At 45.9% G+C, this 24,366-nt stretch overlaps 1 protein-coding gene across 1 annotated transcript in view; it reads left to right on the forward strand.

Annotated features, from left to right (window-relative positions):
- SLIT3 (slit guidance ligand 3) overlaps positions 1–24,366 on the forward strand; it is a 593,860-nt gene that overhangs the window by 458,471 nt on the left and 111,023 nt on the right. Inside the window, exons 8-9 of the mRNA XM_029941248.1 lie at positions 5,459–5,622; positions 14,798–14,939. Of these exons, the coding sequence (XP_029797108.1) occupies positions 5,459–5,622; positions 14,798–14,939 (306 nt within the window). The remainder of the gene's footprint in view (positions 1–5,458; positions 5,623–14,797; positions 14,940–24,366) is intronic.

Below are 24,366 nucleotides of genomic sequence, written 5' to 3' on the forward strand. Positions count from 1 at the left end.
TGGGAATTCATCCTTGTGTTCTCCACACTGATGGAAAGTCTGTTAGAGTTACATTGTCACGAAACGTATAGAACTGGGACATAATGACCTACCATTTCCTTAGCTAATGTCATGTGCCATTGGCAGTGCCGTCATAGTGCCGTGGTTATGTTTTCCTCTATGTATCCATTGGAGGAGGAGGATCCCTGGCCCCTGCTCTCCCCATCCTCCCAGCCCACGCCCAACACACTCCACTGCTCCCTTGATGATATTCTGATATTAGAATGCAGGCACTTGGTTCTTTACCTTTAATTTTGGGTGCAGGCTCAAGCCTTCCTCTTCTGTGTAGTCAGAAAGCAAATCTCCCCATAACACCCCACACCAAGAGCAGTTGCCTTTACTACCTGGGGAGTTTTCCGCTCTCAGCCAGAAACTTGTGAGTTTCTCTACAAATGAACTCCTTTGGCCTTTCCACCAGAGGTTCATATTGATGGTTGTCTTGGTGAAACCTCATGGGTGTTTGCATTACAGTGATGGAGGAGAGCCAATCCCCAAGAGTTTGCAGCTAAATACATTTAAGGCCAAGGCAAAGGGCCGCAGTTCCTGCTGTACCCTTTGTGAGCTCTGGGACCGCTGTTCTCTCCTCTATAAAAGGGGGCTGTGGTGAGGATCAGATGAGATGAGGTATGCGCAATGCCTGTGGGGTAGACAATAAATGGTACTGACCGTTACTGCTATAATTGCTCTATCCAGAAGTCTGGACTAGAAGCACCAAGCAGCCAGCTAAGTGATGGCCCCTGAGCAACATGGAATCCACAGAGATTTAAAATTCCTTAGAGCAGTTGTTCACAAAGTTGGGTTCCTGGACCAGCAGCACCAGCAGCACCTGGAACCTGTTAGACCCACGGAATCAGAATCTCTGGGAGTGGGCCTAGCCCTCCAGGAGACTTTGATGCTCATAAGGTTTGGGAACCCCTGCATTAGTGAGAAAGTGACCTCATCTCAGAGCAGAGAATGAAGTGAAGGCAGGTGAAGCACCGTGTAAGGAGACAGTACAGAGCACCCAAAGCAGACCCAAGTTTAAAGGTGAGCTCTACCACTTACTCCGGGCAAGTTTCTTTGTCTCTCTGCCCTGCAGGGACAGTAAATTAAATGCTTGTCTCACAGTTGTTGTGAGAATGAGGTGCACTGGCGTGTAAAAGGCCTGGTCATGGTGTGCACTCAACAAATACTAGTTATTATGGAGAGGAATCTGAGCCCCATATTGGTCATTGCTCCCTATTCCTCCCTTCCATCCCTCATGTGAGAGCGTAATTCAACCAAGAAAATCTATCCTTCTACTTCTGCTTTAAAATGGGATGGTGCAGTCGTGGAGTTTTAAGGAGAAACCATGGGGTCTTCAAAGACCTCTTCAAAGTCCACAGCATGCCACAAATGAGCTGCAAGAGAGTATGCCAAGGGCTCCTGGCCAAGAAACTGAAAGCCAGCCTTCAGGTACAGGGCCTGCGTCTGCCCAGACAGGCTGGTTGAATAGAAGAAAAATGGTCCTCACCTACAGAAACCCGCAGTCCAGCTCCTGTGGCTACCCCTCTGTGATTCCAGCTGCCCCTCTTATTCTCAGTCTAGGAGCAGCAATAACAGGAGGTGGGCTGGGTCCACGGGATGGAGGCTGCGGGTAGCTAGCTCTGGATCTCAAGTGCTTTGTTTGGCTGTGTCGGGTGGGAAGGAGAGCAGAAGAGTTTCTTCTCGTTTCTGTTGTCATCCTTGCCTGTGGTCCTGAACACTCATCTGATGAGTTCAGATCAATCAATCTTGTCTGTTCTCTTTGCTCCATGCCTGCTGCCACTTTCTCTTTAGTTTAATTTCAGAGACAGCTCTGTACAGAACTCCCCAGAGACTTGCGCTGACTAATCCCCCTTCACTGTAATTAAAGTGGGGGTGGGGGGGAGACTAGTAGAGGGAGAGTGGGGGAAGAAGAGAAAGGAAGGAAGTCATAAATGGGATTTCTAAAGGAAAGCTTTTATATTTAATTCAGAAAGCCACATTTTATAGAAAATGAACACTGACCCTCTCTAAAAGGATTTGCTGGAAATTTAATTTAGTGCCTGTGGCTAAAAGGCACCTTTTACAAATTGGCATTTGTATCCATTCGCCTTATCTTTTGTGAAGATGGTTTGGCCAACATGGAATATGGTGTTTCTAGCAGCAAAAGACTGCAGAACAACATGCAGGAACCACCAAGGCACCTTGATGCCTTGGTGTCTAAGTAAGAAATGGTAGCTTGTACAGGTAGGGCCATGAGTAGGGAGGAGACAGAAGTGTGGGCCTAATGTCCTCATGGAGATAATGACTGCAGATGTCACTGGTGGCTCATGGTGTGTAGGACCTTGTGCCAAGCACATCTCATGAATTCTTTGAATCCTCACAACAGCCCTGGAAAGGGGGAACCATTAATATCCCCATTTTACAGATCAGAGCACTGAAGCCCAGAGTTAAATCATTGCCCAAAGTCAGAGTAGGAAAGCAGAGAAACAATGTCAGATTTGGGCAATTTGGCATCAGAGCCAGAGCTCATTCCATTCACCAGAAACTAAGGCAGAAGAGGGTATCCAGGTGAGCTGAGGAAGGGGAGAAGGGCCACTGGAGGCCACCTTCCCCTAAGTCATTGCCATCCCAACTCACCAAAATTATGGGAAGTAATTAAAATAATTTTCCTTCTCATTTTAGGGGATTAGGAATACTCCTGGCAGTGTCCAGGGTCATGTTTCATGATCACTGTGATTACTTTTCTTGCAATATTACTATTTGGGATGATACTGCTCAATTCGATCTCCCAAGCATGATAGGAAAGGCTGCACCTTGGAAGAATCTGTCCAATTCAACTCTGCCAGCATTTCTGGTGGGTAAAATTCCAAGGGGGGATCTGAACCTTTCCACCATCCTGGGCTTTTGACAAGAGCCTTTGGGTGCCTTCCAAATCATTTTTGGTCATCTCTTTTCCATGGTTCCACTTGGAAGGGGGGAAATTCCTATAAAGGTGGGCAAAGGGTTGGGAACCATCTGTAGCAAGTTTAGAAAGAGAGGTAGCTGGGGGCCAGCCAGCAGGGATTGGCCAGCAGCCAATCTAATGTGATCTTCCAAAAGGAAACTTCAAACATTTTCATTATCCCAGAAATTAATCAGCTAATTAGGGATCTGACTTAACCCTCATTTTTGTCATTCTGTTGATCCTTTTCCCCCTATTGGAACTGATGGGGAATTTGTTGATGTTGATCTACCTGATGGGCACATGCTCAGGGCTTCATGGGAATCTGTTTCCTCGACTTTCATACCTCACTACCAAAGAAGGCAACTGCCTTCCTCATAGAAGCCAGACTCAGGAGAAGGCTCTGATTCTCCTGGCGCATGAAAGAGCCCCAGCGCCTCAGCCGGTGCTACCACCACAGCCTACCTCCACTCCGCCTTGTTTCTAAGAACCAACCCACCGTTGCTGTTCTCCTAGGCAGCCGTTATACCCAGAAGTCTATTCCTAGCCATTGAACCAACACTCCATCCCTCCTCTCTCAGTACCCCTTCCTCTCTTGTTCTCCCTCGCCTTCTCTCCCTCTTGTCTGTCTTTCTCTCTGTCTCTCTGTGTCTCTCTCTACAACTCACTGATAGGTCAGGAAACAGATTATTTTCACTCATGCTATAATTTCCCAAGAAGGCCCAGTGTGGAAGAGGAATTCCCTCCTCTCTTTCATGTTCTTCTCCTAGTTTAGGATTTCACCTCCCTCCCCCTTCCTACCTGCAGCACCTCTTTCTGAAGTGCCACATGAAGGGGAAGCAGCATAGGAGTCTGGAGTTTGAAATTCAAAGGGGAGAGTTGCTTGGGGCCCATTATAGACACAGCATCTTAGGACTAGGAACCTATGAAAATGTGTTCAACCTTTTTGTATTGGCTCTGAACTCCAAAAGAACATTACAACATCAAAACTCCATCATTGTGAAACAAAATTCATAAAAACCGTTTCAAATTGTTTTTTCAGCAGAAAAAAAAATTGTATTCTACACGGGATAAGGGCTCATTTAGTCAGCAGATATGATGGGGTCTGGGACCCCCTGAGGCTGTCAAGGCCCCCAGTGGCCCTGACCTGCCCAAGGTTTGCACCCATGCAATGGCAGGAATGTTCTGCCGGCACGTCCCTCAAGTTAGCTGCACTTGACCAGTGTTCAGCAATGCTGACTTTATGCTCAGTCAAGTGTGGTCAAGAGCCTTTCAGCACTCTCCATCTCGGGCTTAGAGGTAGCCCCGGCCACTGCTTCAGGCTGCCACTCAATATTAACCAACTTGACACAGAGTATTTGAAAGTCCCAAGATACTGCTGGCTGATAAGCATGTCCAGGATCGGGCATTTAAAGTTTGCATCAGAAACCCAAGTGTGTCATAAGCTGATGTAACTAAAACTTACCTACCACCACTTATAATGACCTAGGGTTGGGGGGAATGTGCTAATCGGAAGTCCCTAATAGAGAGGCCTTGGGGAAGAACCTGTACAAGCCCCTACATATCTTTAGTTTGCCCCTCCCCCCCAGTTAGCGGAAGGTAAATTCAAGTCACTTAGCCAGATGGGATTCCTTTCAGAAGTAGAACATACAGATCCCTCTAGGGAACTTTAATCACTCGGAGGCAAGAAATTGATCTGAAATCACAGATACTGGAATACTGGAGGTGGAAAAGCCAAGAGTCCTGGAACTGCTTGGGGGTGGAGGGGGGAGGAGGGAAGGGGAGGGTCTTAAGAGGGGCATGTAAACCAGAATAGCAAATACACCTGGTAGTTTAACTTGGGAAGGAGAGGAAGGCAAGGTAAAGACATTGCTGTGGGCTGCAGGGGTCTGTAATGGACAGCCCTTTATCTGAGTGGGGGTGAGTGAGAAGAAATGTAGGACCCTTGCCTGCACGCCCTGCTCACTGGGCTAGTGCACACAAGCCCTCCAGCATTCCATGTAGGGATTCATTCACCTGAGGGAGGAAATGAAAGAGAAAGAGCAAAGGCAACAGCAGGTCTTGGCTCCAGTGCCACCATAGACTGTTTGAATCTATCTGGAACCCAGGCTAACTACAGTACTGAAATTTGCAACTGAGTCTCCCCTTTGAAAGTTTGACTCAAATCCGAACTACACTTTAATAATGTCACTGTCCTCCTCCTCTGTGTTGAGGCTTTCTTGAGTGGGAAAGAAAAGGGTGGAATTACTATTAAGAAATGGGCAATGTTCAGAACCCTGGAAGCATCAGTTGGATGTGGTCTGCGTATGAAGAAAAGTCATTTGCAGTTTGGCAATGAAAGGGCTGAGGCTCTCGTGGTATCTCACTAGTGCACCAAAATGCTTCCCTGGGCTCCTGAGGGTTATCACACTGGGCAAAGGGGCACAGAATGTTTGGGCTGCTCTGTTCACTTCACTTGGGACAGCGTCTTACCTCAGTCCCTCCATCTCCCAGGCGCCTCCACTCCAACCACCTGTACTGTGACTGCCACCTTGCCTGGCTCTCAGATTGGCTGCGACAGCGACGGACAATTGGCCAGTTCACACTCTGTATGGCTCCCGTGCACCTGAGGGGCTTCAATGTGGCAGATGTGCAGAAGAAGGAGTACATATGCCCAGGTGAGGCTGTCCCACCTCTGTATTGTGATGCACCCAGACCAAGCCCTTCCTGGCATCACCCTGGGCATGAACCCACACTTAGCCCAGAGCCCGGTGTGCAATCTCCTGGATTCCCCAGCACTCCATAGTCACTTGGACTCTGGGGTGCCTCAGAGGCCTCTGAAAAAGCAGCTCTTGTCATCTGGTAAAGGAAAATGCTCAAGGAAGTAATGAATCACTTTCTGTTAAGCTTCATTATCCGTCGATGCTAAGAAACTTAACGTGTTAAGTACATTGTTTAGCATTTCCTCAACACGTGCCTACTATCTAATTGCTCATAGAAATCAAGAGACAAGTTAATGGAGGCGGTAGGGTCAGGCTGCTTGGCTGGAAACCCTAGCTCTGCCCCTTAGTAGTATGTGACTTTGGCAAGTTCCCATATGTTTGCAAAATGGAAAAATCATAGTACATAACTCAAGGGATGGGGGGAGGATTAAATGAAATAATGCATATAAAGCACTTAGCATAATACACAGCACTTGGTAAGAGCTAATAAGTGGAGCTTAATTATTATAGTTTAGTGGGCCCACAAAATGTGTTGAGCAAACATAAGAGTTTGATCTGTGGGTAATTGATGTGTAACAGAAGTGCAGATTGCCTGCGCAGTACAGAAAACGGAACTGTACACAGAAATAACTGAGCATAGCACAGGTCTCCAGGGATAGGAAATGCCTGAGTGACCTGAGAAAAAGCCTCCCGGACAATGTAGTGGCTTTAAACCGAGTCCTCAGTTTCAACCTTGCTTGTTTTTACTTTTCATCGGCACCTTCCAGTCCCACCAACTCCCTCTTTCTGGTGGCAAAGAAGTAGAGCTGATTGCTGAATTTCCTCAAAAACAAAAAAGTATTCAGTTCAGGAGTTTCCCATAGAAGCCTTTCTGACTTCCAGGAACCCAGTCCTGGAACTGGGGCCTACTGGCCTCTGAAAGCTGATGCTGGGGAGTCAGCTTGCAGGAAGGAGGAAGGGCAGAGAGCTCAGCACTGGGCGGGGCTGCACTCCTCACATCTCTTGATCATTGCTGTTTTCAGTAATGAAGATCTCCTGAGCCCCGTGTGAGCTTCAAGGGGGACCCCAAACCAGCCAGCAGTGCAGACTGGCCCCCTTCTGCTTAGGCTGCATTTGCTATATAGAAGACTTTTTTTTTTAATTCAACTTCATCTCACTCCCTGCCGCTCTCTCTCGTCATGTTACTACTTTATCAAGTTATTTATTATTCAAAAACATTTTAACATGTCTCAGAGCAGTACCTTAATAATTTCCTATAGATGCCCACTTAGAAATCACTTCCCGTCAAACATGTATAATAAAACCGTTTATCACACAGGCACCAAACTCACATATAGTGACTATAATTACAGTAATTATTAGGCAAAGAGTACAATATCGGCATAAGTGCTAGTGAAAGAAATAATTATAGAGTGCAGGAGTCATCCAAGAGCTAGTGAGAAAAACTAATTAGACAGAATGTTAAAACACATTATTATAGGTGGGTGCTGGACTTAATGCTCTGCACAAACACGAATACCACTTTGTCAAGAAAGCACCTTCCCCTCAAAGGAGTGGCGAGACATTGCTTCCCCAACAGCAGTTAGGATCCAAACCCCAGGGAGTAAGCTGACTCTCCTGGGTCCTGGAAGGACTTGTGCCCCAAATCTTCCTGCCTTGAGAAGGCCAGATCTTGCAGGCACTTTAAAGGTAACATAAGAACATCCCTATCACCTCCCTTGTTTATATCAATTAAGTCCATGGCTTGTGATGATCCCTCATGCTTTTCAGTACTCAGCCAGGTGTCTTCTGAGGACAAAGGAATCAGGTCCACAGACTCCAGACATGACTGTGTTATTAATCTGCACCCCACCTCACTAGTAGTAGGAATTTAAGAGAGTGACACATTGGAACCCCTATGGGGAGGGATCCTTTGATGCTTTCCAGGCTCTCATGGATTAGGGACAGAATGCTGTGTAGCATTGCTTTCTGCAAAGATCTATGCCATATATAATGGTTGGTCAGATTCCCGAACTGAATATCCCTGACAATGGAGCACCACCGTCATTAATGGGGTGCAGGAGGAACACCCTCTCCAGAAGGTACTACCTCTTTAATAACTATTAACGGTGATTTTTGAGGCCACGTTAACAGGAAACCAGAGGAAGCCATGTGGAACGAGACTCCACATTCGTTGTAAGCTGCCAGACTATCAGTGTTCCTCATTCAAGCTCTCCCTCCAGTGACTCACAGGAGGAGGATTTCAGTTGAGAAAGGCAGGAGTAAGAACATCTCTGTAAAAAGAGAGGTCATCTGCTTAGGAGGTAAAAAAAAGGCATGGGGCCCATATTAAGCCATGCCTGCGTATAGCTTCATCACCAGTGGCCCCTGTCAGGGAAGCATCAGAAAACCTCCCTGGGCCTTTAAACCATATCAGAAAATTCACCAAACACATGACTCCAGAGACAGAAAGGAGCTTTATCTCGCTCAGCCTGTGAGGGCCCTGGCTGCCCAAGTCCCTGATATCTCCCCGTGTATTAAATCCAGCCGGCTGGAGCCCAGCCACTTCTCCCCAGAAGCCTTGGCTGTGGCTTCCTTATCACGCCAGCTCGCCCAGAAAGTTGCTAGCAGCACACTTTGACAGAACTCATCTCCTCTGTCACCTGTACCCCGCCAATCAAAGGTATTTATTTTCTTCCTCTAGGGGGGGCACCTGGGAATTTTTCAAAGGGTGGGAGACTATATATTTTTTTTTATAATTGGTTTTTTTTTTTTTACAGAATGCAACTAGACTGCTTGGTTTCCTTCAGCCACTGCTGCAAAAATTTCCCTGTTAACTTTTCTTGTTTTAGTAAGAGAAAGGTTAGGGCCTTATGACAAGAAGGGTCTGTGGTCCTCACTTACTGCCCAGACCTGTCTGATTCATGAACTTGATTGAGTTCATGATACTAGACCACAGATGTTGAGTTCCTGATACTAGGGTTCTACTTTGGCCACTACTTGACTCATGTGAGTTTCAAGTTTTGGAATTTTGCCCATCCTTACCTGAAGGATTTATGTTGGAGTTTAAACTCTAGGATTTATTTTCTGTGTGTCAATTTTCTGGTTACCTTTATCTGAAAAAGTTTCTGCTAGTCACAATTTGTAATTCAAAGGTATTAGTTAAATATTTGACCTCTTGAGTCAATTATCTCTTTCCTTTAAACATCTTCGTATTCATTGGTTTGTCCACGTATTTCACACTTACCTGCCCATAGCCTTTGAGTGTGAGATACCCTTTCATCAAGATGGATCTTGTCTTCTAGTACTAAGGGGTCGCATTTTTCAGGCTGCCCCAATGCCTGGAACAATACTTGCTCCTAGAAGCCTCTCAAGAAACACTTCCTCATCCATTATCAAAAATGAAATAGGCATATATCCCTGGAAACAAGAAATTCCCCCCTCCTTTTTTTTAATTTGGGACTAGTTACTAAGGATAAAGATAATTAAGGTAAACCATGACTAGCCGCCCATCTCCTTAGGAGGTTTTAATTAAAACACCATAATTGGACATTGCAAGAATGAGATTATTAGGTTTATTTAGCCATTCCTAAAATTATCATGCCTCTGGTATTTAAATCACGTTCATTTATATTCTCATCATAATTGCTCAAGCCTCATTGTCATTGCAGTCTGTTGTTGGCTTTTGAAAGGCCAGAGGCCAACAGGGATGCTTAACTTGAATGCTGGAATTAATTTATTTCCACACGCTCACAAGGCCATTGGATTTTTCGGTTCTGTGCACTCTGCTGGGTGGAATTCCCTTTAAAGACAGAAAGAAATAAACACAGCTCTAACAAGAGTGCCCTGCCATCTCCAGTGTAGCTTACACAATCTGTGTCTTGGCCCCTGAGCCCTCTTTTCCTACCTCCTGAGATTCCCAGGCTCTGATGGCTTTCAAAGTCCTGGCAATAAAGAGAAGCATTTGGGGTATCTTGTTGGCAAAAGAGGTAGGCAAAGAACACGGAACCAGAATTTAGAGCTTTGTTGTTCACTAGCTCCATGATCTTGAACAGTTTGCTTGACCTCCCTATTCTTCGCTTTCCTCATCGGTATAATGGAAATAATAATAATAAAAGAATATACATCATGGGTTTTATGAGGATCAAGTGAGCTCACACATTCAAAGCCCGTGATGCAGCATCTGGCACATAGGAAACATTCCATGAGTTAGCTGCTATGACAATGATGTCATTCTTAGTTGGGCCACCATTGTGTCCCTGGGCAAGTCCTCTTCCTCCAAGGTGTCTGTTTCCTCATCAGCTCCATGGCCCTTTCTAGGTCTGAAGTTTGGTGAACTTTGCCCCATTCAATTAGACCCACCGATTAGGACTTTGCACTTCCAGCATGATGCCAAACAGAAGAACAGAGCTGAGGAGGTGCACCAGGCAGGAGACAGTGTCCCCAGTCATTGCTTCTCTCCCTCCTATCTCAGACTGGAGGGGGCATCATGCAGTCACCAGAGACACGATGACGTGATCACTGCCCATGCCAGCCATCACAGGCACTTAACCGTGACAGGTCTAGCTGGGGACACATTCCTGCCTTTGTGCTCATTGAGGGGCCCCCCTCCCCATCTGGGGAGACAGCAGCCTGATGATCAGGGAGGGGAGGGTCACCACCTCAGTTGCCCCATGCTCTGCCCTGCCCTCTCTCAAGACTTCAGGCCACAGTCCTGGGAGTCAGGAGACATCACAAGGCCAGACATCTCAGTGTTCTCCGTGGGTGGCACCAAGGTGGCTCTGGCTCCAAATTGAAATTCCTGAGCTGAAGTAGCGATTCCGGAAAGGGGAGACAGGCCCCCAGAGGGGAGACAGGTCCTTGGCCTGTATCCTCATCTCCCTGTTCTGGATGAGAACTAACTTCCACCTCAGTACAGCAACATATTTGTCCCACAGAAAGAGTTCCAAGGATAGATAGCTTGGGCACCCATTTAAAAACAAAGAGCAAGTCCACGTCCAATCCAAGATCATCACAAAACATCTCAGAACATAGATTGCAGGGGTTCTGTGTGCTCGTGATCACTACACTCTGATTTATGCCGCTTTCTTGGCCAGGAAGAGGAGGAGACAGGACCAGCAGGCAGGCTTGCTTGGGGATAGTGAGCATCCGTGGGCCCTGTGAGCACATGTTTTACAATAGGAACACTGTCGTGTAGGCACGGGCCCATACAGTCCTCTTCCCTCAGATGTGTCGAGACTCTTTCCAGCTTGATCAAAACACTCTGCTCCCATTCCTCTCTGCTTCTCAGCGTCTACAGTGCTCAGAGAATTCCCTGGGTAGAAGCATGGGTTTCTCCTCACTTTGACCCACCTTGGAAATCCTTTGTCACCTGCACCACCCCCATCACTTTCAATATGTGTGGACAGGAAAAGCTGAGAGAGAGGGGTTTACAGACAGGGCTAAGCAGAGTGCCTAGGACACCCTTTCCTGTGCAGGTGAGCAAGGCTTAGCGGGAGCCTCAGTGGAGTAGCAGATGGCCTTTTGCCAGCACTGAGCTGTGGTAGAAAGTCATGAGCTTCAGGCATGGAAGTCCCATCCACCCATAACCACTTCATTCCCCCCCACACACACTCCCACACACTATGGCTGATCCTCTCAACCAGAGCCCAGAGCGCTTAGAACTTAGGGGTCTCCCTTAAGGCCCTTCTAAAAGGATTGCTTGCCCCCACAGCTTATTGACATTCAGCCCCCACTCTGCCAGGATTCTAGACCAATTCCATTCATGTATTCATCCTTCCACTCACCCAGGGTATGATTACTGGGTTTTGTGCTTTAACCCTGTTTTAGGCACTGGGGATAAAACGGGGAATAAGACAGAAAAAGGTCACTGCCCTTGTCTAATTTACATGCTATTCTCAGTGTATCCAAAGACAAAAAGCAAAGGACCATCAAAGCACTCAGAGGCTGAAAGGGAAATGCGGGCATGGATCAGAGGGGAATGTTTCTGGGGAAAATGAACCTGTCTTTCAACCCCATCTTAAACCTGAAGTGTTTCGTTTCAACAAGAGGATAACACCCTCCCCATGTGTGAATGCCTGGCTGGGGAGCCACCAGCCTTGGATGCTGACAGAGGCTATAATTACCTTTGTTTCTTTCTGCGTAATTAAAGGTGTTGTTAGTGACCTGGTTATGGAATCTTTTTCAAAGGCTTTTTTTTTTTTTTTTACCTTGACAACATCCCTTGAAATGTAGCACATGCTGCCTACAGAATCGGAGCCATCCTGTGAACGACCCGGCTCATTCCCAGAGGGATTCAAGGCTACAACCTGGGGCTGATTTAAATAGAACAAATTCCAGCACAGAAGTCAAAGGGGCGTTTTTGGAAAAACTCCATTTCAGAACTTCCTGTTGCCTATAGAAGCCCTTGACTATAATGTCTTCCCCCCGCCCTTTCTGACCCACACCAACCAAGTAATAATTTGACAAATCAGGACAGCCATCCGATACTGTCTGCCTCAATGGATGGAAATACAGGGGCACAGACGTCAGCCTTCCGCGGAGCTCCTGACATTTCCCAAACAGGATGGTGCCCATGGTGTGTTGATCCTCCCTGGCTTTATGAGGTGCCCTAGTGCCTTGATGTGGAGGGTCAGGCCTGGCAGTTTTCTTTGGGAGCGTCATCGGCACTTCAAAGCCCTGACATCTGAAGCCATACCACTCCCAACTTCTCTTGCATGTGGGGAGAGCTTGGGAATTCTTCATACTGCATATCCTCTTGACCACCCGCAAAGAGATGCATGTAGGATGAACAGGTGCTACTGGGGGTCTTCACTCCTTCTCTGCTTCTGTTCTTCTGAAGACCAGGAATAATTGATCTTTTCAATCCAGAAAGAACTTCAGAAGCAATCCAAGCTCCTTATTCACTGAAATGGTAGCAAAAAAGCTCAGAGGGATATTATGATTTGCAGATAATAGTGGCAGAGTCAGACTCATTAAGGGTAATAATAACATCAACTAAGCTCTGACTCTGTGCCATGCATTCTTCTAAATACTTTATATTCAGTAATTTTCTCTGCCTTCACAATAAAACCATGCTGTGAAATAAGCACTGTTATTTCTTCCCATTTTACAGATTGAGAAGACTGAGGCACGGGGATAGAGGGATGAAATGACAGAACCAGGTTTCAAATTGAGGCAGTGGAACTCCTGAACCCACACTCTGAGCCACAGCACTCTCATTCCTAATCCGAGGCTCTGATTCTCTGGGGTTGCCATTTCCTTAGAAACGGAAAACTTCCCCAATGTGGAGCAAAGCTGGTATCACTTCTCCCAGAGAATGTTCCAGTTGGGGATTTTAGTGAAAGTCATCTTTTTCTCTGGCATTTTTCATGGTCTCCATGAGATCTGCTGGTGTGAGTGACACTGGAGAGTTTGAAGTCCTTATGCCCTAGACATGAATATTTTCTCAGATGTCCCAGCTAAGAGGATATTTTTTATATTTTGGGGTGTGTGTGCATGTGAGAGACAGACTGACAGAAAGGGAAAGAAAGAGAGGGAGAGACAGTGAGGCCAAGAGAATTAAGAATCTTTGATCACTGAGTTGGCACTTTCCAGCAAGATAAATATTCCAAATGGACCATGGACATCCATTTGAACCCTTGCAGAAGGACCGTCCCCAGGCACAGGGACTGTTGAGTGTGAAGAAGGAAATCCTCTCCTTCAAGTCTCAATGTCCAAACAAGTATTTGCCCAGGGCCCCTGGGTCCTCTGATGCATCCACTTTGGCTGGACCCCTCTGGCTTCCCAGACTCAGCTTCTCCAAGGAAGAGGCCAAACCAATGTCTGTTTCCCTGCAGACATTTTTCTTTAACATTTATTTATTTTTGAGATACAGAGCAAGACAGAGCATGAGTAGGGGAGGGGCAGAGGGAGGTGGGGACACAAACTCCAAAGCAGGCTCCAGGATCCTAGGTGTCAGCACAGAGCCTCACACAGGGCTTGAACTCACAGACTGCGAGATCATGACCTGAGCTGAAGTTGGACGCCCAACTGACTGAGCCACCCAGGCGCCCCTCCCTACAGACATTTTTGTTTCATGTTGAATCTCTATCCAAGAGCTCCCAGTCAGAATCTCATGTCTAGGCAGTGAGAGATCGGCCTGTGGCCCTCTGTTCTGGGGGTGGGGGTCTGGATAGACGTCGGGTGATCCCTGCTCGCTAGATCTCTCTAGGAAGATCTCTGAGGAAGCTCTGGGGTTGAGTTTACCTTTTGGACCACAAAATATCCACATTTGGAAAACAAACCACAGGTCTGAGATTCTTACCTCACTTTGAAGAAGTAGTGATGGCATGAAAACGTTTGTGCATTTAAAACATTTGAATGTACTTCTTGGGACTCTTTGAATCCTGGGTTAGTTTGCTAATATATATCTATGTGTGGCTTTCTAAAGAAGCTTCTTAGATGTCATTTACTTGGGTTTTTTACCACTTTGCTTTAAATTCACACTGGTTCCCACCTCAAACAAAATTAAAAGCTGACCCCAAAATATGTAGTAACTTACTGGCCTTGTCTAATGTGATAGGTTTTAGTTGAATGTTCTCTGGACATAAAAGTTGCATGAAAATGCTTTGGATAATGTCACTGCTGATGACTGTATACACTTTAACAACATCAGTGCCCCAAATAATGACATTCTGACATCTTTTTTTTTTCCTCGACGGTTTTAGTAGTGAGTTCAAACTCTAGAGAAAAGAATCAAAAGTGTGCCTATATGTAGCATCCAATCCCTAACTAAAAGACAAAAAATATGTAGGGCTTCAGACACTGGGCATCCTGAGAAAATAGTCCCAGTGTGCTTTTTTTTTTTTTTTTTTGGCATATTTTTATGTGGGACTGACTCTGAGAGCAACCCTTTCTCTGAATGATGAGGACGAAGTGATGACGGAGCCTGTGGAACAATCCAGACAGGTCGAGGCCAGAGTCTCTCCTCTTGGCTAAATATTTAGTCAGTGGTCGCTGTGTCTCCCAGATGAGAGGAGATGTCAGCTAGTGAAAATTTTTTGCATATTTTATCAGGTAACGCTGCTTCTTTGGAAGTTGGTTACAGGGCACAGAAGCCCCGGTGGCTCCTGATGCTGCCGTGATTGACCACTGTGTTCTGGACCCACAGGCCCTCACTCAGAACCTCCATCCTGCAATGCCAACTCCATCTCCTGCCCCTCAGCCTGCACTTGCAGTAATAACGTCGTGGACTGTCGAGGGAAAGGCTTGACGGAGATTCCCGCCAACTTGCCAGAGGGCATCGTGGAAATGTAAGTGCCTCATCTGCTCCCCTCTGTCCCTGGCAGGTTTACCTCTCTGCCTCAGCCAATCCCCAAGTAGTCTGGCGGTGGGTTGGCCTATTAGATCTAATGATTAAAAAACACTCAGGAATCTCTTTGCTAACCTTCCAGGCTTTCCCAGGTGTGATACCTCATTTGTCAAGAGCATAGATTCCAGAGCACAGTCGGCAAACTGCCCAGTGGTCCAAAAATGTCTGCTGTTTATTTCTACAAATAAAGTTTTATTGGAACATATCCAGAGCTATTTGCAGACGGATTACCTATGGCTGTCCTCCCAAGCCAGTATTGAGTAGTTGTGACTTAGCCCACCAAGCCTAATATATGTGCTCTCTGGCACTTTACAGTAAAAGCTTGCCAGTCCCTTCCCTGGAGTCACCCTGTGATTATATCCTAGCTCTACCATTTACTAGCTGTGTGACTATGGGCAAAATAATTGCTCTTTTTCATCTCTACTTCTCTCGTCTATAATAATGTGATAATTTTATAGTACTGTCAATGGGTCATCATGGAAACAGAATGAAATACTGCATGGAAGCCCTTAATAGGGTCGTTGGCACATGGGCAAATGCTGTATGCAGTGGTGGTAGTATTGGCAGAAGGTACATGAATGGTGAACCCATTTCATAGCTACCATTATCTGAGTGAGAGAGTGAACTGTTAATCATTTCAAATCAGATTGTTGTCCTCTAGATTAGATCTGTAGGTACAGGACAAGATTATGTATGTTTGTGTGTGTGCACGGATGTCCGCAGTCCCACTAGAAATTTGTTGACCATATTGTTCAATCTTGTCCACTCTTACCCTATACATTAGAATATGGCCAGTTTCTCATTCTGGATCGAGTAGAGGGGTCAGTCAACACCAACCTCAAGATCACTTTTTAAATGACCACAAGTGTTTTCATTTTTTGCTTTCACCTTTAGGTGGCTTTATTAAAAACATGGTTCGCTAGAATCTTCCTACTCAAAATATTAGATAATATCCCTCCAAATGAGACACGCATTTCCCTAGCCTCTCTACTCATCTGCTCCTCCTTTTCTCCTCCTATGCATCTCTTCTGTTCCCGATTCCAATAGATGGCCTATTAAATCTTTCAGTCATTCACACATTCATTCAACAAATGTCTGTTGTTAGCCCACTATGTTCTGGTCATAGTTCTGTGCTCGAGGAGCATCAGTGAAGAAAAGATAAAATTTCTGCCTTTATGGTGCTTGCGTTCTGATAGGGTGTGCCGAGGTAGTAAACAATAAACAAAGCAATGTAAAGTATATGATATGATAGAATGGGGTAGCTTCTCTGGAGAAAGATAAAGCAAGAAAAAGACTTGAAGTAAGTAAGGGGAAAAAAACAAATGGATATGTGGAGGAAGAGTGTTGCAGGCAGAGGGTACAGCATATGCAAAGCCCCAGAGGGAGGAGAGTGCCTGCTATACCAGAAGGCCAGTGTGACTGGAGTGAAGCAAACATAAGGCAGAGCATTAAGGGATGAAAACAGAGAGGCAATGAAGGGCCAGATCATGGGGGCATTTTAAGGACTCTGGTTTCACCCTGATTGAGATGAGAAGAAACATGATTTACAACAATGGAGACTTCATTTCTTCTTTTTTTGGTTTTGTCAACTTAGCCCCGATTCCTTTAAAACTTTCTTCCCAGCCCCAGTGGACACAACTCATGCCTCTACCTCTTCCTGTAGGCAGGAACTAGTCAGCAAAGCATCCTTTTGGCGTGACATCCACACCTTCTGGAGCCTCCATCCCTCTTCGCTCAGCCGTCAGTCTTCCTTTCAGCAAGAACCAACAGCTAATTCGTTCATGTTTTGCTGCTTTCTTCGCTCCTCACAGTCTATCCCTCTAGCCTTGGAGATCCGTTCCTTCACAAACTTGCTTAGACCCCATGCCTCTCCTGCTCACTCCCTTGCTTCTCTTCTCCCATTTCCTTTTGTTCCTGGCCTTACTTTCTCCCCATTCTGCACCAATCCCCCACTGTGTTTGTCCTCCTCCCCTCATTCACTTGTCCCTCTTTCCCCAACCATGGTCTTCCCATGTCATCTTTCTTCACCCAGTCAGCTCTTCACTCCTTGTTGTAAGAGCCCCTGCACCTTCCCTCTCCATCCACGCCAGGGTAGGACGCTGGCTGTCTCAAACAGATGTTAAAGACAGAATTCCTGCCCACATTCATCTCCTTTCAGATTCCCACAGATCTTTGCTCTCTTTCTCTGCCCTACTTCATTCATTTCTCCCTCCATCTGGCAGGTTTTATCCCTCTTTTTGGCAGCCATAGATCTTTCCTTGACCAGGTCTCAAACTACAGCGTGATGAAAGAGGCGAGTCTAGCAGACAAGCTATAACCATTAACCTGCACCAACCCCTGACTCACCCTCCTCTCTTCCACATTGTTATGCCTCCAACTTGGGCCTCTCAGGCACACAGCCCAGGTGTCTGCAAGAGAGAAATTGTGGATATCCACATTGGAGGTGGGGCCCACACAGACCAAGCCATACCTGGACTGTTGGGCTTATGCCTGGACATCAAAATTTTAAAGGGACATTATCAAACTAGAATAGTGATTTCTGAAACACTGTCTGATTACTGGAATGTTTCTCCTGATGTGAAGTAAAGTAAGAAAAAAAAAAAAAAGAACAATGTGATGTTTTCCTGATAAGCAAAAATATTTAAAGGAGACTTTATTTTAAATTCCTGAACTTCCTTATTCTATTGTTGTTGTTAAAAATGCCCTGCATCTTATAAAATGATGGCCACTGGAGGCATCATATATGTTTGTGTGTGCATGCACATACATATATGTGCTTAATTACATGTGTAATTATTATACATGTAATTATAAATGCATGTCTATATATAATATATATCATATATAACACACAGAGCACTTTCACTGGCAAAATAAAAGGTCTGTAACCACTTAGCCTCGGAAATCTAAGTCTGGGAATGACCAACCTAGTTAGATCTAGTGCTTCTAAAAGCACGAACAGAAGCCATCGAGGGTAGACTACGGATTCAGGGAGACTCACACACTAGCTCTGGCCCTGCCTTGGACTATTGACAAATAACTTTTCTTCATCTTGTTTCCCTCAAATGAAACATGAACAGGCCAACGGTACATTCTGAACGGCTTTTATGAAAGTTAAATGAAATATATGCTGTCAAATGCTTGGTATTGTGTCTGACACATAAGATGTACTCTGCTGGCCATGGTTGTTCTTATTTTACTACTGCTATTACTAGTATTGCTATTGTTGCTACTGCTACTACTACTACCACTACCACGTTTATTAGGTTCAGTGAGAAAGATAGGGAACCATATCACAGGAGCTGACGCTACCTATGTTTGGAGATCCTTCCATAGAACTAGGTCAAGACTTTAAGGATTATGGTTGACAAAAGAGGTTCAAGAACCGGGCTAGCCACTTGCATTATGAATTGAGCCTAGCGGTAGCTCATCATCGTGCAAATGTATGCAGATATGGAAATAAGGCTGCCCCTGCTTATGGAGCACCCACAGCCCACGAGACAGATTGCCTAGGATTTCTCTTACTGTGCTCACCTCCTTCTCCTCTGTGATGAAATGAAGCTGAGACATTAAAGCATATGAAGAAGATTCTGGGGTTAGGAGGTACAGGGAGAAGTGACCTTTGAGGAGGAAACCTGCTTGTTCCTCAAGGCAACAGAGCCTGTGCCTGGGGACTTGTGTGTTGGCCTGAGTCTTGAAAGCAGCTGAAACGCAGCCTCTTAGGGAGAGAAGACCAGCAGATGGGGGAGTTTGAAAGATGAGACAGAGAATAGAAACTGCAGTATGCACCCCAGGATGAATAGGAAGTGTCTGATTTATCGTCCCAAAGACATCTGAATGTGAACATTTTCCATCAAGAATTCTGCCTCGTGTCCATGGCCACCCATACAATCCAGATTTCCCCCTTTCTCCTTCGGGATGCTTGGCACCATCTCAGGCTCTCCAGGCCCCATGCTCCATCCCTAGCCAGTGATGATGCATTCACACCTTAGGAGGGGTTCTGCGCTCTGCAACATTTGGGGGGAGGAAGGGCTCTCTCATGCAAAGCAATCTGGCAAACTCTTTTAGAATTTTTGTCCAAGCCAAAGCAGCTCAGAGGAGTGTGTGCTGGTCTCCCCGCATAGCAGAGCCAATTCCTCTAAAAATAGCTTTCTTCCAGAGAACCCACAGTGAGACAGTTCCCTGCAGATTTTCCTCGAAACTGAGCTCCCACCAGCACTGTTCTTGCTGCTCCCTGTTGTTCTCTGAACCAGCGCCAGCCTCCAGCAGGGATAGATTCTGGGGAGAGCCAGAGGCTCACACCTTCCTCTCTTCCGTGGTCTTCTGTCTTCTCCCCTGGGTCCTCAAGGCTCCAGAGGGACCATCGGTGCCTAGAGCCCCATCTTAATCACTGCCCATCTTCTTCCACTTTGCTCTACACCCCCACATAGTGCCATCCAGGGTGTCTCATGCCCTCTGCGGTAGCAGGTAGATTCAGGGGATGGAGAAGGGCTATGTGGATGGACTTAATGTCGAGTCATAAGTGAAAGCATCTGGGGAAGGGGAAAGATAGCCCCACCCTCCACCTAGTCCCACCTCACCCCGTGTTTATCTGGAGTAGGGAGAGAAATCGTGGTTTATCTGCTTTAAAAAAGCAAATATTCTCCCATTAGGCAAGTCACTAGGGCATTCTAAAAAGAAAGAACTAAAACACACACACACACACAAAAAGCAGTCAAAAGAACAAAAGGACTAGAGGGCTCTGGAAGCCATCAACAACCAGGATTCTTAAATGTTCTGAGAGCACCAGGTTCCTGAGGGATTGCCACATGGAAGGAGAGAAGTGGGGTGAAATGGGGCAGTGGTCTAAAGGGGAAGCCCCTGCAGCACAGAGAACAATGAGGAGCAGAGCCTTAGGATAAATAGTTCAGGGTTGGAGTCTCAGTTCTGCCTCTTTCTTTGGGCACCTTCCTTAACATCTCCTGCTTCACTTGGTCTGCCACCCCCCCCCGCCCCGCCCTTGCAAAATGGGGCTCATCAGACCTACTAGAGATCTTTCATGAAGATGAAGTAACACAATTGCACAGAAAATTTGGAAGACACTAAATTAAATCTAAAAAGAAAAGCTTCTGCACATGTCACATGGATGGCATGATAGAATGGTTAGGTCCCAAGTTCCCATACTATTTTTCATTCATTGTTTTCTAAAATGATAAAAAAAAAATTCTGTGGTGGAGGCACCTGGGTATGTGCAAATAATAAGAAGAGCAAATCTGGCTCTGTGTCTGCTTTCTGCAGGCAATGTCAGGTATTCTGCAGAGCAGGTTAGGAATGGCTCATGTCACATACACCTGCATCCCTCATCTTCGTTGTTACTATATTATTAATAATACTTGCTTTGTAGTCTTGCTGAAGGAATAAAATGAGCCAGCATACAAAGAGCACAGTGTCTGACATAGAAAAAGCCCTCAATAAACAGTAGACATTCATCATTATTGTCACTGCAGCCATACCACTACCAATATTCCAACCCGGCTCCAGGACCTCTGGATCAGGTGACTCGTAGTCATGCCCCTGCCCGTCTCTCCGGCATCATGTTGACTTATGCATTGCTAGAAATATATTGCGTTCAGTCGCATGTTTGCAAATGACAGATCATTAAGGAAGCACCAAGAAACTAGGGCAAATCAATACAGAGCGCAAATGGCTGAAATCCCCATCAGATGTTCCCATTGTTTTTACTGGTGCTGGAAGATGTTCAGATGTTTGATTTGTATGTTTGTTTTTATGCTGGTTATATTAAATCAGTTTGCAGCCTGAAGAATGTTTGCCAGACAAAGAAAGACACATGTGCCATTTAAGAGAGACCTAAAACAGCTGTTGGCTTCAGACACCTCTGTAAATGTGACAGTTTTTGCTGATGCTAATGCTTCTTTTCATCCTTCACACTGAATTTTTGTCACTGGGAATATGGATCTTTGCATTCTTGTTCCAGGCTATATAAAACCTACCAGGTGCTGTTTGCTACATAGAAAGTTTGTGTATGCACAGGCACTGTAGCCTTACTCCCTTGACAAAGGGGCTGTTTCCCTGAGGATGAGCTCGCAGTGACTAAAAGTGGAGAAGCCTCAGCTCCAAATAGGATTCAACAAAGCTTAGTGACAGAGGGCTCAGGTTTTTGAATTGGACAAACTTGAGTTTCCTTCCAGCTACAGCTCTTCCTGACTTTGTGAATAAGAGACTTAACATCTCTGAGCCTCCATTTTCTCACATTTAAAGTTGGGAAGGTAGTGATGAATAGGACCCACCTCAAAGAGTTGTAAATACTAAGATAAACAAGCTATGTAAAACTCTTAGCCTAATGCCTGACATACAAGCACTTGACACCTCGTAACTCTTACTGTTATTATCCCTCCCCTTGCCTTTACCTCACACTCGAAGTACATTGACTATTCACCACTATACCACCCCAGACAAACTGATCCCCGCAGAGCAAGGTTAACCCACATCATGGCGTGGCCGTGGCACTCCATAAGGCGTCACGTGGCCAGCCAGGACCCACCGCAGCATAAGAAGCAGAGAGCTTGCAGAGAAAAATACCATCCCCAGAGTGTATGGGTACATGGGTACATGGATGCATGGAGCTATCCCTGCTAAAATTGGAGTTCTTTGCTCAAAACCACACCTTTGCACTCTATTTGCATATTTCTATGTATTCACATCTGTATTGCATCTCCCTCAACTCCTACAGCCTTTTTACAAAATACCTGTCTTTTTTTATTTCCTTATGAAATTTTATTTTTATTTATTTATTTTTTAAATTACATCCAAGTAAGTTAGCGTATAGTGCAATAATGATTTCAGAAATAGATTCCAGTGATTCATCCCCTGTGTATAACACCCAGTGCTCCTCCCAGCAAGGGTCCTCCTTAATGCCCCTGACCCATTTTAGCCCGTCCCCCACCCACAACCTCTCCCACAACTCTCAGTGTTTCTCTATATTTAAGAGGCTCTTAGGGTTTGTCCCCTGCCCCGTTTTTATATTATTTTTGTTTCCTTTCCCTTATGTTCATCTGTTTTGTATCTTCAACTCCACATATGAGTGAAGTCATATGATATTTATCTTTCTCTAACTGACTAACTTTGCTTAGCATAATCCACTCTTGTTCTGTCCATGGTGTTGCAAATGGCAAGATGAAATACCCACCTCTGCAGAGGCTGTATGATGTCTCAATAAACATTGGGGTCTTAACCTCCTAAACTCTTCTGTGACTCTGGGGAGGCCACTTTAGCCTGTAGGCCTTGTTTCTCTGTTTTCAGAAAGAAAGGCAGTACATCCAATGGGTAGAAACAAATGTCAGTTCCGCCACTTGCTAGCTCTGTCATTCTGGACAGGCTACTTGATCCCTGTAGGTATTTTCCTCATCCACAAAATGAAGCCAACATAGCTTGCCTCATACATGTAAGGATTAAAAGAGATAATAGACATAAATCAACTTGGCCTCATAAATTATAGCTCTTCCTGTTTGTCATGTTAGCCATAGAATTTGGTTCTGGGGTGGACCATCTTGGGCTGTCTCTATCCCCAGATTATTAAACTCCTTAGGGACAGGTACCACATATTGCTCATGGATTCATCCCTCCATTGGCTTTTATACCCATCACTAAAGTGGAGGTTAGTTGGTCACGAATTCCACTGACAGCAAGCTGACCGCACACCCTGGGCTGGCCTGAGCTGCATAGGTTCTTGGCCTGCAGCTGGGAGCAGTGGATCCTCTTGCAAAAATGAAGGGGGTTACCATCGTTACAGATGGCAGCTCTTCCCAGAGGCATCATCCAGCCAAAGTGGCAGGTGAATCACAGGATTCCTGGAGAGCATTTTCCACCTGACTGGCAGCCCCAGAGACCCATGGAGCTGCCACCTGGGCTGAGACATCCCTGCTGAACTCTGCTCAGCTGAAGAACAAGAATGTCCTTGGAGCTTCCCTGCTGCCTCTGCGGCTGGCTGTATCCTGTGGCCCAGTCTCTGAGACTTTGTGGCATGCTCTTGTGCCATACCAGGAGCCAGCCAGGCCTCTGTCTGGCCAGCCCATGTGCCCCGCAGAGCATGCTCCCCGCCCCCTCCGGTGGGCCACAAAGGCTTTCTTAATAGACCGTGACAGTCTCATTTGTAGACTCTATTCATCCAGCAGCCAAGAATGATCTGTCCTGATGCTCCCTCTCTCCTCCCACCCGCCCTTCCTCTTTCTCTCCCCCCACCCACCCTTCCTTTGGCCTAGAGAGTGATTTGTCTGTGTTATGGGTAGGCCTGACAAACCATTCCACATTAGCAGCTGAGATGTTGTTTGAAATGGGAAAATTGCTGGCAAACTGCTCCATTAGCAGTTCCAGTAACAAATACTCTCTTCCCCCAATGAAGATGAGATCGCAGAGGCACAAATTAATACGACTGTCTCCCCGACTCTGCAGCGGGGATTACTCTTCAAGATGAATGGGTTCATCCCAGCCAGAAATGTGCAGCCACTGGATGTAGCCTCCAAGGGGGCCACCTTCACCCGTCTGTTCCTTCTCCTCCCCCCCAACCCTCCCCACACACACCTTTTTTTTCTGTGTGTGGCTTCTAGCTGAGGGGCTGGGGAACATCTGTGCCATAGGAGAAGGTGATGAAAAAGATCTGGGCCTTGGAGAGAAGGGAGGTGGAAGAGAAGGAGATTCTGAGTCCTTGGGGCATCACTCATCACCTCTAATGGAGGGTCCTGCTTCCCACCACACCTGTTCTTGGTGACAGGAAGTCATCTGAGAGGTGATAGAATAAAGAATTGAGATCTTTACTCACTTCTCTTCAAGAAAGTTCTGGGCCCTGAGCCTGGGCCTGTAGTATCTCTTGTCATTCCGGAGTAACAGGAGAGGAAGCACTTGAGGAAAGTCTGCAACATAGTAAAGCCACAGGTCCGAGCCCAGGGGAGTGGTCCCTTGAGGGCCCCTAGGGCCCTCAGGGTGTCAGGAAGCCAGTTTGATGAATGCTGGGCTGGGAGCCTAAACACTTGAAGGCCATTCTGCAGCATATTAGAAACACCTATAGAAAAACCCAGAAACAGATAATCGAATGTTATTTATTGTATTTTGTATGGTTTTTTTAAATTTATTGTATGTTGTATTCCTGAAACTAATATTATATGTCAGTTATACATTAATTTATTTTTTTAAAAAAGCCAGGAATAAAGTCAGCCATTGTCATTTCTGCCTGTATAATACCCCAGTGGCAGTGTGGTTGAGTTTTTGACAGAATGGTGACACGTTTCCATGGCAGATGGGCATTGGTGGCCCATAGTCTGCCTCCTTTTTTTCCTCTTTGTCCCTTTGACTTTTTCAGCAAGCCAGTTACTTCC

The sequence above is a fragment of the Suricata suricatta genome, chromosome 6, assembly GCF_006229205.1.
Source record: "Suricata suricatta isolate VVHF042 chromosome 6, meerkat_22Aug2017_6uvM2_HiC, whole genome shotgun sequence".
Taxonomy (NCBI): Eukaryota; Metazoa; Chordata; class Mammalia; order Carnivora; family Herpestidae; genus Suricata; species Suricata suricatta.